This window comes from Asparagus officinalis, chromosome 5 (genome assembly GCF_001876935.1).
Source record: "Asparagus officinalis chromosome 5, Aspof.V1, whole genome shotgun sequence".
NCBI classification, from domain to species: domain Eukaryota; kingdom Viridiplantae; phylum Streptophyta; class Magnoliopsida; order Asparagales; family Asparagaceae; genus Asparagus; species Asparagus officinalis.
In genome coordinates this window covers 101,695,122-101,710,199 of record NC_033798.1, presented here as the reverse complement: position 1 = coordinate 101,710,199, position 15,078 = coordinate 101,695,122, and the positions used below count along the sequence as shown (strand labels likewise).

The 15,078-nt window shown below is 39.5% G+C and overlaps 1 protein-coding gene across 2 annotated transcripts; it reads left to right on the top strand.

Moving 5' to 3' along the window:
- On the top strand, nt 311-5,694 carry LOC109840414 (probable xyloglucan endotransglucosylase/hydrolase protein 25). Of its 2 annotated transcripts, none has more exons than XM_020409053.1 (3): nt 311-719; nt 4,810-5,003; nt 5,093-5,694. In XM_020409053.1, the coding sequence occupies exons 1-3, from the start codon at nt 441-443 to the stop codon at nt 5,472-5,474; spliced, it is 855 nt and encodes a 284-aa protein (XP_020264642.1). In that variant the 5' UTR covers nt 311-440; the 3' UTR covers nt 5,475-5,694. The 2 variants fall into 2 exon arrangements, with proteins under 2 accessions (XP_020264642.1, XP_020264641.1); XM_020409052.1 differs by lacking the exon at nt 311-719 and adding an exon at nt 3,949-4,351 and having other exon boundaries at nt 5,093-5,685.

Below are 15,078 nucleotides of genomic sequence, written 5' to 3'. Positions count from 1 at the left end.
TAAGCAACCGTTCTGCCTTAGCTAAATTCCTAATCATTAGGTATAACCTATCAAGCATCAACTTGTGAACACCAAAAGAATAAAAATAAAAAACTAAATAAAAAAAATCAAGTATTAACAAACTCAGCCTCAGTGCACCGCACGCATGAGCCATTTCCCAATTCAGATCCCAACGGGTCCGGGCCAGACTCCACCCACCTCAGACCCGACCCGAAGGTGGAAAAAATAAATAAATAAATAGATGATGAGATCGAGTCAAACAAGAATACATCTTGAATGAATCCGTTCGGAAAAAACCCCATCGCCCGCCACTGAAGCCAGCTGGTGCCTCTCACTCACCTCACGGGATTCCTCTTCTCCGCTCTCACTATAAATACACCCCGCTGCCTTCACATAAATCTTCACTACTCAAAAAAATAACAATTAACAACACTGGCAATATGAGCTCTTCTCTTATGTCTCAATGCGTTCATATTTTCTTAGCAGCTACTTTTGTAGCAATGTCTGGTGTTCATGGAGGAAACTTTTATCGTGATTTCGATCTTACTTGGGGAGACGGACGAGCTAAGATTCTGAATAATGGACAGATGCTCACGCTGTCGCTTGACAAAGTATCGGGCTCTGGGTTTCAATCGAAGAATCAGTATTTGTTCGGGAAGATTGATATGCAGCTTAAGCTTGTACCGGGGAACTCCGCTGGCACTGTTACTGCCTACTATGTGAGTTTCTTTATGATGAAAAAAAAAGGGATTTTGTGGGTTTATCCATTATTGACAACTTAATTGGTAGCTTTTCAAGTGGTTGGATTTCACTATATATACATAGAACTTTCTCACATCCATGATGTTAACCTGAAATTTGTCATATGTGGTCCTCCTTGTAATTACCACACATATCCACCTTTTAAAGAAGTTCATACATAATAGATATTTCTTTAAAAAAAATAGAATATCCTAATGAAACGAAGATCAAATACTCTAATTAGGGTTGGTCAAAATACTTCAAAAAAAAAGAGATCAGGCCTATCTTCTACCTAAGAATTTGAGAACTTGAAAGGCTAATTAATTTTATTACTTGTGCTAATCTAAAACATTAAGTCGTTAAATATAGACTCTGATTTTTCTATTTAATTTCATTACTCTTTCTAACTCTTTTCGGATATGGGACTATACCACAGTTATCATCTCAAGGACCAACTCACGATGAGATCGACTTCGAATTCCTCGGCAACCTCAGTGGCGCAGTTACATGGAACACTGCATCTGCCCTTAAGATCATATGGTTTATTCATTCAAACAAAGAGCTCTTTTGGATAAAGTGGGTTCATGGCACATATTTAAAACACAGGAATATTTGGCAAGTTGAAGCTAAAGTTGAGGACTCATGGATGTGGAAACAAATCCTAAAAATTAGAGACAATGTGTTGAATCTTTGTGGTGGAGCTACAAACCTTCAGCATCTTATCAGTTCTTGTATAAAGAATTCAAAGTTGAAAATTTCGGCACTATATCATGCCTTACTTCCTATTACAGCTAAAGTAATGTGGAGGGATACTGTTTGGGAAGGATTAAGTTTTCCTAAGCATAGTTTTGTGTTGTGGCTAGCCATCCTTGACAGATTACTTACACAGGATAAGCTTCTAATCAGGGGGGTTATCAATCGCAATTGTTGCATCCTGTGTTCTATAGATGCCATCGAATCTAGAAATCACCTATTTTTTGCCTGTTGCTTCTCAAGTGAAGTTTGGAATGGTATTATGGATTGGCTTAGGTTCAATTGGAGGTCATGTGACTGGAATTTGCTCCTGGATTGGTATAATATCAGGTTGAGAGGAAGTGGTTTCAAAAATAAAATCAAGAGAATGGCTTTGGCGGCAACTGTTTACAGTATTTGGAGGGAAAGAAATGCAAGAATATTCACACAAGTTTGCAAGGATGTGGATCGTCTGATTAGGGAAATCAAAATTGATATCCTGTCCATCATCCTTAATAGCAAACTCCTGAATGAGCATAAGGAACTGGTGTTAACACTATGAACTGCAGTGGAAAAGGTTCCTGTTTTTGTTGAGGATTTGTTTTGATGTGGAGGCTTTCATCTAAGGTGGGAATAAGGAGTACAAGCTGTGTTTTGGCTCAAGTTTTCTCAGCTGCAGCTTCTGTGAATAACAATGTCTGGTTGTGCACGTTTTTACAGTCTGGTAAAATCTGTGCATGTTTTCTCCACAATTGTTTTTTTTTTCACGGGGGGGGGTTCTTTTTTTGTTGAGGTAATTTCTTTGAGGAGCTTTGCTGAAAAAAGTTTCAGCTGTTTTTTTGTTATCTCACATATGTGAGGATATTCTTGATGTACAAACTTTTACATATTGGTGATGAATAAAACTTTCATTTACCAAAAAAAAAAAAGAGTTCCCACAAAAATGATTTATAAAAAAGTTATATTAACATGAAATAAAAATTAAAACCGAAAATGAAGGAGTAGGTGCAAATGGGCTAAAGGAGTTAATTTAGGAGAATAAGGGGCTGAACCTATCACTAAAGAAAAAGAAAGGCCAAGCATGAAGTTAACGATGAACCTTATCTCGAAAAGATTAATTGTCCCCAGTCTTGAAAGCAATTCTCGTTATGAGGTGAAGGGTTAATAGTTTCTAGCCTTGAAAGCAAATTTTTATCATCTGTTTCAATTGCTTTCAGGTGAACCAGTCTCTTGGGGATAAAGTTGCTCACACTCCTCATCCAATCAAAAGCCCAAAAGTAGGGGACTGAAAATACCAGTGTTCTAACTTTCCAAAATGTAGCAATAGTGATATTTTGGAAAAGTTTGATATCCATCAACACAGACCTATGTCACAAAGTCCTTTCACTACAACAAAACTTTTTAAAGTTGATGTGAGGCTAGAGTGCTATAATTTAACATGCTGTAAGATATTGAGCATTCTTTTCATAGAAAGATATTTGGATTAAAGCAACAATAAAAATTCTTAAATCCTCTTTAAATGAATGTCCAATGGGATTTGAATCTAGATCACTCTGATATCATCTTAAAGTATTTTCCATTATAAATGTGGTAAACATTGAGTATTATAACTTTATATAGAAAATATATGTTAGAAGACCTAATGAATTCTATTTAAAGACGAAATAATTGTTGCAAGTTGCCTCTTTCTCTCCCTTCCTTTGTTACTTGTTAGCAACACAACGTAATAAGGGCACAGATTGACAAAAGAAAGAACAACTAAAACTAGAAGAACAACTAGAGAAACACAAGGATTTCATGTGGTTCGGTGATCAACATGATTAGCTACATTCTCCAAGTACAACAAGGTCAAGATTCTACTAATAATCAACATACATGCAGTCAATCTTGCAAGCCATAATTCGCCTCCCTCTGTTGTTCTAATTTTCTCTCTTTGATTTTCGAAGCAACAAGAGGCTGAAATGCATATTGTATTCCTGCACTAGGGTGGTTGTTTATATGGGGTTCAATTTTGAGATGGACTGTCATTTTTTCTCCGTGTAAAAACAGGTTCCAAACACAAATACCCTTCTCTAAAACAACATATTCTGCAACAAAAGACAAGATCCAAATATGGATTACAACTCATGATCCGTACAACCAGGCAACTTGAAAACTTCTAAGCAACCGTTCTGCCTTAGCTAAATTCCTAATCATTAGGTATAACCTATCAAGCATCAACTTGTGAACACCAAAAGAATAAAAATAAAAAACTAAATAAAAAAAATCAAGTATTAACAAACTCAGCCTCAGTGCACCGCACGCATGAGCCATTTCCCAATTCAGATCCCAACGGGTCCGGGCCAGACTCCACCCACCTCAGACCCGACCCGAAGGTGGAAAAAATAAATAAATAAATAGATGATGAGATCGAGTCAAACAAGAATACATCTTGAATGAATCCGTTCGGAAAAAACCCCATCGCCCGCCACTGAAGCCAGCTGGTGCCTCTCACTCACCTCACGGGATTCCTCTTCTCCGCTCTCACTATAAATACACCCCGCTGCCTTCACATAAATCTTCACTACTCAAAAAAATAACAATTAACAACACTGGCAATATGAGCTCTTCTCTTATGTCTCAATGCGTTCATATTTTCTTAGCAGCTACTTTTGTAGCAATGTCTGGTGTTCATGGAGGAAACTTTTATCGTGATTTCGATCTTACTTGGGGAGACGGACGAGCTAAGATTCTGAATAATGGACAGATGCTCACGCTGTCGCTTGACAAAGTATCGGGCTCTGGGTTTCAATCGAAGAATCAGTATTTGTTCGGGAAGATTGATATGCAGCTTAAGCTTGTACCGGGGAACTCCGCTGGCACTGTTACTGCCTACTATGTGAGTTTCTTTATGATGAAAAAAAAAGGGATTTTGTGGGTTTATCCATTATTGACAACTTAATTGGTAGCTTTTCAAGTGGTTGGATTTCACTATATATACATAGAACTTTCTCACATCCATGATGTTAACCTGAAATTTGTCATATGTGGTCCTCCTTGTAATTACCACACATATCCACCTTTTAAAGAAGTTCATACATAATAGATATTTCTTTAAAAAAAATAGAATATCCTAATGAAACGAAGATCAAATACTCTAATTAGGGTTGGTCAAAATACTTCAAAAAAAAAGAGATCAGGCCTATCTTCTACCTAAGAATTTGAGAACTTGAAAGGCTAATTAATTTTATTACTTGTGCTAATCTAAAACATTAAGTCGTTAAATATAGACTCTGATTTTTCTATTTAATTTCATTACTCTTTCTAACTCTTTTCGGATATGGGACTATACCACAGTTATCATCTCAAGGACCAACTCACGATGAGATCGACTTCGAATTCCTCGGCAACCTCAGTGGCGACCCATACATCCTACACACCAACATATTCACTCAAGGCAAAGGGAACAGAGAGCAACAGTTCTACCTCTGGTTTGATCCCACAAAGGATTTCCACACTTACTCTATCCTATGGAACCCCCAACATATCATGTAACATATCCTATTAATCCTTAATTATCCCATTAACACAACCATCACATTAACCACTCACATTTTTAATCTTGCGTTTCTTAATTCAGATTCTCTGTCGATGGTATTCCTATAAGAGATTTCAAGAACTTAGAGAAGTACCGCATCCCTTTTCCTAAAATCCAGCCAATGAGGTTATATTCTAGTCTATGGGACGCTGATAATTGGGCAACAAGAGGGGGATTAGTGAAGACTGACTGGAGCAAAGCGCCATTTACAGCGAGTTACAGGAATTTTCAGGCCCAGGCTTGTGTTTTGAGCTCTGGGAGGTCGAGATGTGGGTCGGGAGGAAATCGTTGGTTTAATCAGCAACTGGATGTGGCTAGTTTAAAGAGACTGAGATGGGTGCAGAAGAATTATATGATTTATAATTACTGTACTGATGTCAAGAGGTTTCCTCAGGGGATACCGACTGAATGCAAGCATCCTTGAAGATATTGGATTTTGGAATTGTGTATTGCAAATTGAATTAGTTTGTTATTGTATTGCTTTATTTTTTTAGGGAAGTAGGTATTATTGTATTGTATTAGCCTATTATTGTATTGTTGTGTGAGATATGTAGATGTAAATAAGTATATGTAGTATGGATATGTGTACGTAACTCGCTTGGTGTATGAATGCAATCCAATAAGTTGCTTTATTATCCTTATTATATTATATGGGTCATTTTGGTCTAGCATGTTTTGGAAAAATAAAATATTTATGGTTGCTATTTGAAGGATTGGCGAACGGCGAAGAACAGCTTAAGAAAAAGTTCACGATAACTGCCGGGCAGCTTGTCGGTCGACCGCGAGTTGACGGCGGTCGATCGGAAACGTGCACGGAGGGCAGCAGAGTTCTGGAGATGAGGCGGTCGACCGAGACGGTCGACCGTGCCTACCCTGTAATGGATTTTGGTCTTAGGAATCGATTCAGTCGATCGTTGCGGTCGACCGTGAGGACCCTGTAGTCGATTTTCTTCTTTGTCGAGGGTGTGCGGTCGACCGTCGAGGTCGACCGCGTAGCGGTTCTAATTTGGGCTTTGGGTTTTTGACCCGTTTCGTTTGTTGTTTGTATATTACCCTATACATGATTAATTAGGGTTAAGCAAGTACATTTTTGAGTAATCTTTGAGAGAGGATTGTTGCATCCAATTGTGGGAGATTGATGAGAGATTTAGAGAGCTTTGTTTTAGGGTTTTGAGTAATTTTGTAACCCTATTTTTTATTCTCTTCATCTCTAATAGTAAGAACTCCCCCTCCTTACCCCGTGGACGTAGGCAACTTGCCGAACCACGTAAAATTCGTTGTCTTGCTGTGATTGTGATTTGTATTTGTGTTTAGTTATGATCTACCTCGTTCTTATTCGTGTGATTTGAGTTCTGCTGCGCACAACAAGTGGTATCAGAGCTACAGGTTTGTCTTAGAGCTTGTTCGAAAGATCCGCTAAAGGATTCCTATTTGAAGAGTTAGATCGACAACATGGGAGAAGCAAGCACATCAGGTTCGTCCCTTACGAAGGCGATACAGAGTCTGCACATAAATAATACGAAGATTGATGTTCCGAAGTTCGATGAAAAGATCAATTTTGGTTTGTGGAGGTGCCAGGTGATGGATGCATTGGATGCACAGAATTTGGAGGAGTCTCTTGAGTTACAAGAGAAACCAGCTAATATGGAGGATAAGGTTTGGAAAAAGATAAATAGTAGGGCTTGTGGAGTTATTCGGTCATGCTTGATGTCGGATCTTATTTATGACGTGATGAACGAGACGTCTACGAAGAGATTGAGGGAAACGCTCAATAAGAAGTATCTTACGAAGAGCATTGAGAATCGGCTTCACTTAAAGAAGAGATTTTACCAGTTTAAGATGAAGAGGGGAGTTTCTATTAGGGAGCATGTTAACAACTTCACGAAGTTACTTTTAGATATGACCAATGTGGATATCATGGTTGAGGATGAAGACAATGCAATGTTATGTTCATTGCTGGAGGATGATTATGGTACGTTCGTTCTCACTATAATCAATGGAAGAACTACTGTTAGCTACAAGAAGGTGACCTCGACGTTGATAAATTATGAGTTGAGGAAGAGTGATGGTGAACCCTCCGAGAAGGCATCGGGAGATACATTAGCAGTTCGAGGCCTTAATCCAAACCGTCGCCAAGTCAACCGCTCAAAATCGAAGAATAGAGGTGGCTATAAGAGTGTTGGTAGAAATCATTGTCGTTTTTATAAAGAAGAGGGATATTAGAAGATTGACTGCCTAAAGTTGAAAGACAAAGCTAGAAAGAATAAGGAGAAACATGTACAAGCTTCAGAAGTGGATGTTGTAAAAGCTGTTGGTGAACATTCAGATTCAAATTCTTTAGGCTATTCGTGTTCTGCACTATCGTCGGTTTACTATGTTGACTCCGCGGAATGGATGTTAGATTCAGGAGCCACATATCATATTTGCCCAAGGAGGGATTGGTTCTCCAGCTTTGAGGAGCAGAAAAGAGGGAATGTCGTGCTTATAGGTAATGATCATGTATGCCCTATTGGTGGTATTGGTTCAGTCCGGATCAGGATGCATGACGGTGTGGTTAGGGAGTTGAAAAAAATAAGGTTTGTGCCGTAGTTGACGAAGAACATCATTTCTCTTGGTACTTTGGAGGCAGCAGGTTATCGGGTGACCTTAGAGGATGCTACTATGAGGGTCATGAACGGTTCGATGGTGGTGATGCGAGGAGCCAAGAAAAAGTTCCTATACTACTTGAAGGGCAAGACAGTTACAGGGGGTCTGGCAGCTTCTATCACTACAGAGGAGGACACTACCACATTATGACACATGAGACTTGGACACACAGGTGATAAGTCTCTGTAGTCATTGGCGAAACATAGGCTATTGAAAGGTTCTAAGACCTGCAAGATAGAGCTATGTGAGCATTGTGTACTTGGGAAGAAGACTAGAGTGAAGTTCAATACCGCTATTCACAACACCTAAGGTATATTTGATTATATTCACACAGATGTTTGGAGCCCTTCCAAGAACACATCACTTGGTGAGGCCAACTATTTTGTCACTTTCATTAATGACTATTCCAGAAGGAATTGGGTATACCCTATGAAGCATAAATATGAGGTCCTGGATATTTTTATGGAGTGAAAGAAGAAAGTGAAGCTACAGACATGTAGAAAGGTAAAGACTCTTCGTTCAAATAATGGTGGAGAGTACAAGAGTGATCTATTTCTGTAGTTTTATCAGGATCACGGTATTAGGCGACACTTCACAGTTCGAGAGATACCATAACAGAACGGGGTAGCTGAGAGATTGAACCTTACCTTGCTGGAGAAGGTGCGATGTATGATGACACAGAGTAAATTGTCTAGATCCTTTTTGGCCGAGGCGTTGGTTTATGCGAGTCATCTCGTGAACATGTTATCGTGCACTGTGATACAGAGGAAGACTCATATGGAGCGTTGGTCTGGTTCGATGGCTAGTGACTATAAGCCACTTCGGATATTTAGGTGTCCTGCTTATTATCATATCAATGATGATAAATTGAATCCGAGGGCGAGGAAAGCAGTATTTGTGGGATTTAGAGAAGGTGTTAAAAGCTTCAAGTTATGGGATCCACAGGACAAGAAGATAGTCATTAGCAGAGATGTCATATTTGATGAGGCTTACATGATGAGGTCTCAAGTTTCTCAGCAAGTGGAGGAAGATCATATTCAAGAGATATCACAGCAGGTGGAGGATAATGTAACTCCATCCACTCAAAATAGCATTGTATCCATTAAAGCTCCTACAGAGGTGATACTGAAAGGAGTAGGGATAATAACCGGGCATATAGAGGATACAGTAGATAGTGAGACTCGGGAGCAGGGTCATGTTCAGGAGTCCATTGCAGCAAATAGACCTAGAAGAGTGATTCGTCGGCTAGCTAGATAGAATGATGTCATGGTCGCATATGCATTATCAGTGGAGGTCGTTGATGATATGGTTCCTTCTACATTCAGGGAGGCAGAGTCTAGTCCTGATTCGATCAGGTGGAGGAAAGCTATGAAAGAGGAGATGTGTTCTCTTCAGAAGAACGACACTTAAAAACTTGTAAAGCTACCTAAGGGTAAGAAAGCTATTGGTTGTAAGTGGGTATATGTGAAGAAGGAGGGATCTTCTATTGGGAACCTTCGATTCAAAGCCAGATTGGTTGCCAAGGGATATGTATATCTTGAGGGCGTTGATTACAACGAGGTATTTTCATCCGTTGTGAAGTATTTGTCGATTCGAATTTTATTAGCATTGGTGGCACAGCTAGATTTGGATTTGGTCTTGATGGATGTTAAGACAGCCTTTCTACATGAAGATTTAGATGAGGAGATCTACATGACACAACCCTTAGGATTCAAAATAGCAGCAAAGGAAGATTTGGTGTGCAAGATAAAGAAGTCTCTTTACGGTTTGAAGCAATCGCCGCGACAATGGTATAAGAGATTCGACAGCTTCATGATTGGCCAGGGGTACACAAGGAGCTCATATAACCCATGTGTTTATATGCACAAGCTTCAGGATGGTGAGTATATATATTTGCTTTTATATGTTGATGCTATGCTTATTGCTTTCAGGAATTCTTCGGCTATTTGAAAGTTGAAAGATGAGCTGTCATCTGAGTTTGAGATGAAGGATGTTGGAGAAGCTAAGAAGATATTAAGTATGAAGATCGAGAGAGACAGAATGAAGGAGAGATTGAAGCTTACACAGAGGAGTTATTTGCAGAAAATGTTGAAGAAATTCAGCTTTGATGGTAATGCAAAAGTAGTTAACACTTCATTGGCTCCCCACTTTAAGCTTTCAGCTTTGATATCACCTGTTTCAGTTGAGGACAGAGATTACATGTCAAAGGTTCCATATGCCAGTGCGGTGAGTAGCTTGATGTATGTTATAGTGTATACGAGGCCAGATTTGTCATAGGTCGTGAGCATGGTATCAAGGTACATGCACGGCCTCGGGAAGGGTCACTGGGAGGCCATGAAGTGGATTCTACGGTATGTTAAAGGCACCGTGGATGTTGGTTTGATTTTTCAGAAAGATAAGAAGAATGGGCATGATTTTATTGGCTATGTAGATTCAGATTATGCGGGGGATCTTGACAAGTGCTGGTCTACTTCAGGTTATGTGTTTACATTGACAGGAGCACTGATATGTTAGAGATGTACACATCAGTCTACAGTGTAGCGGTTCGACCGTGAGGACCCTGTAGTCGATTTTCTTCTCTGTTGGGGGTGTGCGGTCAACCGCCGAGGTCGACTGTGTAGCAGTTCTAATTTGGGCTTTGGGTTTTTGACCTGTTTCGTTTGATGTTTGTATATTACCCTAAACATGATTAATTAGGGTTAAGTAAGAACATTTTTGAGTAGTTTTTGAGAGATGATTGTTACATCCAATTATGGGAGATTGGTGAGAGATTTAGAGAGCTTTGTTTTAGGGTTTTGAGTGATTTTTGTAACCCTATTTTGTATTCTCTTCATCTCTAATAGTAAGAACTCCCGCCTCCTTGCCTCGTGGACGTAGGCAACTTGCCGAACCACGTAAAATTAGTTGTCTTGTTTTGATTGTGATTTGTGCTTGTGATTAGTTGTGATCTACCTCGTTCTTGTTCGTGTGATTTGAGTTCCACTACGCACAACACTATTGGTTTCAATAAGAACTCATAGCATATTGGGGGGGAGAAAGAAAGATAGAAAGAACATAAAAAACACGAAGGGCATAGTTTATCATAATTGATGGTTTGAGTGATAACTTTGATTTGAAGATAGAAATTTTATAAAATAGGGCTTCAGAGTGTATTTTTCAGCCAAGAAAATTCCACTTAAGTTGTAACATTTTTGTGAATTCCACAAAATCAACCACTTCATTTGATTCTCTTATGTCTTATGAATAACTATAGACAGCACTATGTTCTTTCTTCAAAAGAGAGACTGATATTATCCCCCCCCCCCCCCCCCCCAAACAAAAAAAAAAGAAAGAAAGGAAAGAAAAGAAAAGAAAAAGAAAAAGAAAGAGAGAGACTGATACATTCACATCTTTGTAAGAGATCACATGAAAAAGAATACGAGTTTGGTCTTCCTGTATCCGAGGATGAATTTTCTTGCATATCTCAATATAGGTTTGGTCTCTGAAGAATACAAGTTTGGTCTCTGAAGATAGAAATTTTCTTGCATGAAAAAGAATACGAGTTTGGTCTCCCCATAGTTCTTCATTTTTCACGAATATCGTTGCTCTCCAATTAGAGATAAATTCTGGACATTTTATGCATATTCACTGTTCATAACATTTGAGCCCAGAAATTCACCAAAATGAACATCATCACAACCAAGCTCATGCTTTCTTCACTCTAGTACTACAATAAACAATGCAAATACATCACGAAAGTGAAATGCGCATTTCACCAAATACTCATATTGTGAACCAATCCCTTCACTATGATGTTGTGATGCTGTGAATCTTGATTAATTTGGAAGGAGGGCGAGCCAACATTTCTTTACGGGTAAATTGTTGAGAAATTATGAGTGAAATGTTTTTTACTCTTTTACCTTCTGAGAAATTATGAGTGAAATGTTTTTTACTCTTTTACCTTCAGAGAAATTATGAGGGTAAAAGAGTCAAAATTTAACTCAGGGGTTCTATATACAATTGGGAAAGCGAGTCTGTCTGCAATCAACCTTTTCTTTAATGGACGAGTAGTCCACATTATTTGAAACCATCCTGTTGTGCGCGGAAGCCACCAATCATTGTGCTTCAAGAAATCAAACATAAACGCCGAGAGAGAAAGCCAAACAAACCAAAATAACGGTACAAACACAAACAAACGAATTTTACGTGGTTTGAAAAGTTGCCTACGTCCACGGGGCAAGAAGGGGATGGGTTTTCACTAATAGAGAAGGAGAGTGCAAACTGAGATTACAAATCACTCATAACAAACCAACTAATCTCACCAATAAAGCTATCAATCTCTCAAACAATAACCCTAACCAATAGCTCAGAAAGATCTCTCTTTTCTATGCTCTAATAACCCCAAAATAATCCCAAAGAAACCCTAAAATGTGTGTTTGAATTTATATCAAACACCATCCCAAACAGAACATGAAACAATAATCTGGGCCTGACCCGATATGCGGTCGACTGCCGCGGTCGACCGCGACAAACGACAGAACCCAGTAAACGATTACAGGGTCTGGCGGTTGACCGTGACAGTAAACCGTACCAATGACAGAGCCAGAATCAATTACAAGGTTTGGGCGGTCGACCATGGTAGTCGACCGTACCAAGCCCAGAATCAAACCCTGGGTCCGTGCACGAATTCGGTCGATCGGCCTTGCACCGTGGTCGACTGCACATCGCCAAAAACAACTCCCTGCTTCAAAAACTATTCTTCACCAAATCCTTCGCCAAATCTACAATTCTCCACCTCGGCGAAGTTTTTCCAAAATTGAGCCGATACCAATACCAACCAAACGTCTCACTTGTTGCGTCCAGTATGAAGTAAAACAAAATCACAATGATGGACTCAATCCATAACAAGTTGAGACCCAAATGAGAATGTGATCACTCTCTAAACATCGGTGTGTACTCACCAAACTGGCTGCATCTGACTGCCTACGTATCCTCTTTTCTAAGAAATCAAGCCTTCACGTAGTTCACCCAATGGCCTCCAAAGGTTCTCTATCCAATAGAAGAGTTCTCAACTCTTCACCAACAAATCTGTGACTGATAGCTTTCCCAATGGCCCTAAAGTGAAACAAACCAAACACCTCCATCTGAGGTGAACCAATGGTCATGTCCAAATCCTAACTATGTCAATGGCCATGTCAAAATCCTAAGTATGTCCACCAGGTGTACTTGAATCAACCAACTTATCATCTGCATCCAAATAACATGATCCCCAAACTGTGTCACATCATCTGGAATCCCAAATGATGCATTATGATATGGAGTATGTGGAGTAATCTCCTCCCAATGTGGAGTAACATCACCCTCCACCCGCTACGATATCCTAACAATCTGATCAACACTCTCCACCTGCCGAGAGTCAAATATGACATATCTAATCAGAACAAAATCAGAAGCCAATACCTGATAATCAAACACACATCTGAACCCCAAATGTGCACTTGGATCAAACATCACATCCTTGATATGACCATATGTTGGGCGACTAAACATCCGAAGCAACCTAATATCTGAAGCAGCTCCATCAGATCCAAAATCTCTAAATGCAGTAGTCGGCAACCTATAACTAAGATGACCCAAATATGTTGAAGCCCGAACACCAAAACCAATGCTCGACATCAAACGATGATCCTCCTTTAGTAAGGAACGACCCATCAAAACTGTCATCTCATCCCGTCACCCTAATATTTTCTCTCTAATGAAGTGTCTCAAACTATCATGAGCTTGGCACAAATGCATAAAAGAACTCCTACAAAAAATAGAATGCTGTGTTACCTTTCCGCCAATACACTTCCTCCACCTATTGTTGACTTCTAGGACTTCATACCAACATGACTTGGTTGCAACCCACAAATACCTAGAACAGTCCCTAAAGCAGGAAACCAAATACAGATTACCTCCCAATAATGCCTCCTTGGAAGGTCCCCAAATACCTGAATGAACACCACATAGAAGAACCCTCGATTGATGGATAGAAGTGTCAAACTTCTCCTCAGTCTCCTTACTCATACCAATGTGCTCGCAAGACTTCAATCTGCAGGTCAAAACACTCCTCAACAATCCATGCACGATACCAATAATCGAATATTCCAGCCTCAACAAACGCCATAGTCTAGCCAAATCCAAAGAAGTCGTGAGCTCTCTACCAATCACCGTGCTCTCAATCAAATAGTACAAATTCTCCCTCCTGACGCCCTTCATCACAATCATGGACCCAAATATGATCTTTAAAGATGCATCATCTAAGGTCACCCGATAGCTTGTTGTCTCTAAAACTCTAAGTAAAATGATGTTCTTCTTCAACTGTGAAACGAACCTCACTTCATCCAACTCCCGAATCACCCTGTCATACATCCTAATACGAACGGTACCGATACCATCAATAGGATATTCATGATCATTACCCATGAGTATAACATCCCCTCTTTCCAACTTCTTAAAATTGGAGAATCAATTCCTCCTAGGACAAATGTGGTAAGAAGCACCTGAATTTATATCTACTCTATAGAGTTGGTAACACAAACTGATGGTAGTACAGGGCATGAATAGCCCGAAGAATCCGAATCTGAATTGTCACCACTAGGCTTAACAACATTCACCTCTAAAGCTTGAATAGCTTTCTCCTTATTCTTTCTGGCTCGATCAACTAACTTTGGGCATTCGGCTTTTCAATGTCTATCCTCTTTACAAAAGGCACATTGATTCCTACAAACACCAGGGTGTGCCCTTCTAGACTGTGACCTCTTATTTCGGTTTGGACTTTTTACTCTTGCGACCAATGACCCCGCTACCAGATCAATTGAAGTCTTATTATCCTTCTTCCGAAGCTGATAATTCACAAGTGTAGCGGTGACCTCACTATACGAAAGAGATGTTTTCCCATTAATCAGAGTAAGGACAAAAATCTCATATTCCTCCCAGGCAAGGAACTCAACAACATCAACGTCTTGTCCTAATCTTCAACCATAACATCTATATTCGTCAAATCCGTAAGAAGCTTCGTGTAGTGGTTCATGTGATTACCAATGGAGGTCTCCTTCTTTAATTGGAAGCGATAAAGTCTTCTTTTCAAATGCAAACATTTTTCCATACTCTTTGTCAAATACTTGCCCTCTAGGATCTCCCAAATCTTTTTTGCTGAAGTCTCATTGATCACATCATATTTCAAATCTTGAGTCAAATAAGATCTAATCACACCATATGTCGTTCTATTCATCTTCTTCCAAACATTTTCCTCAATGTCGTCCGGTTTCTCGTCCAACTACAATGTATCCTCCAAATTTTGCGCGTTAAGTGCATCTAAGACTTTGCATCTTCAAAGACTAAAATTGTTTGTGCCATTAAAC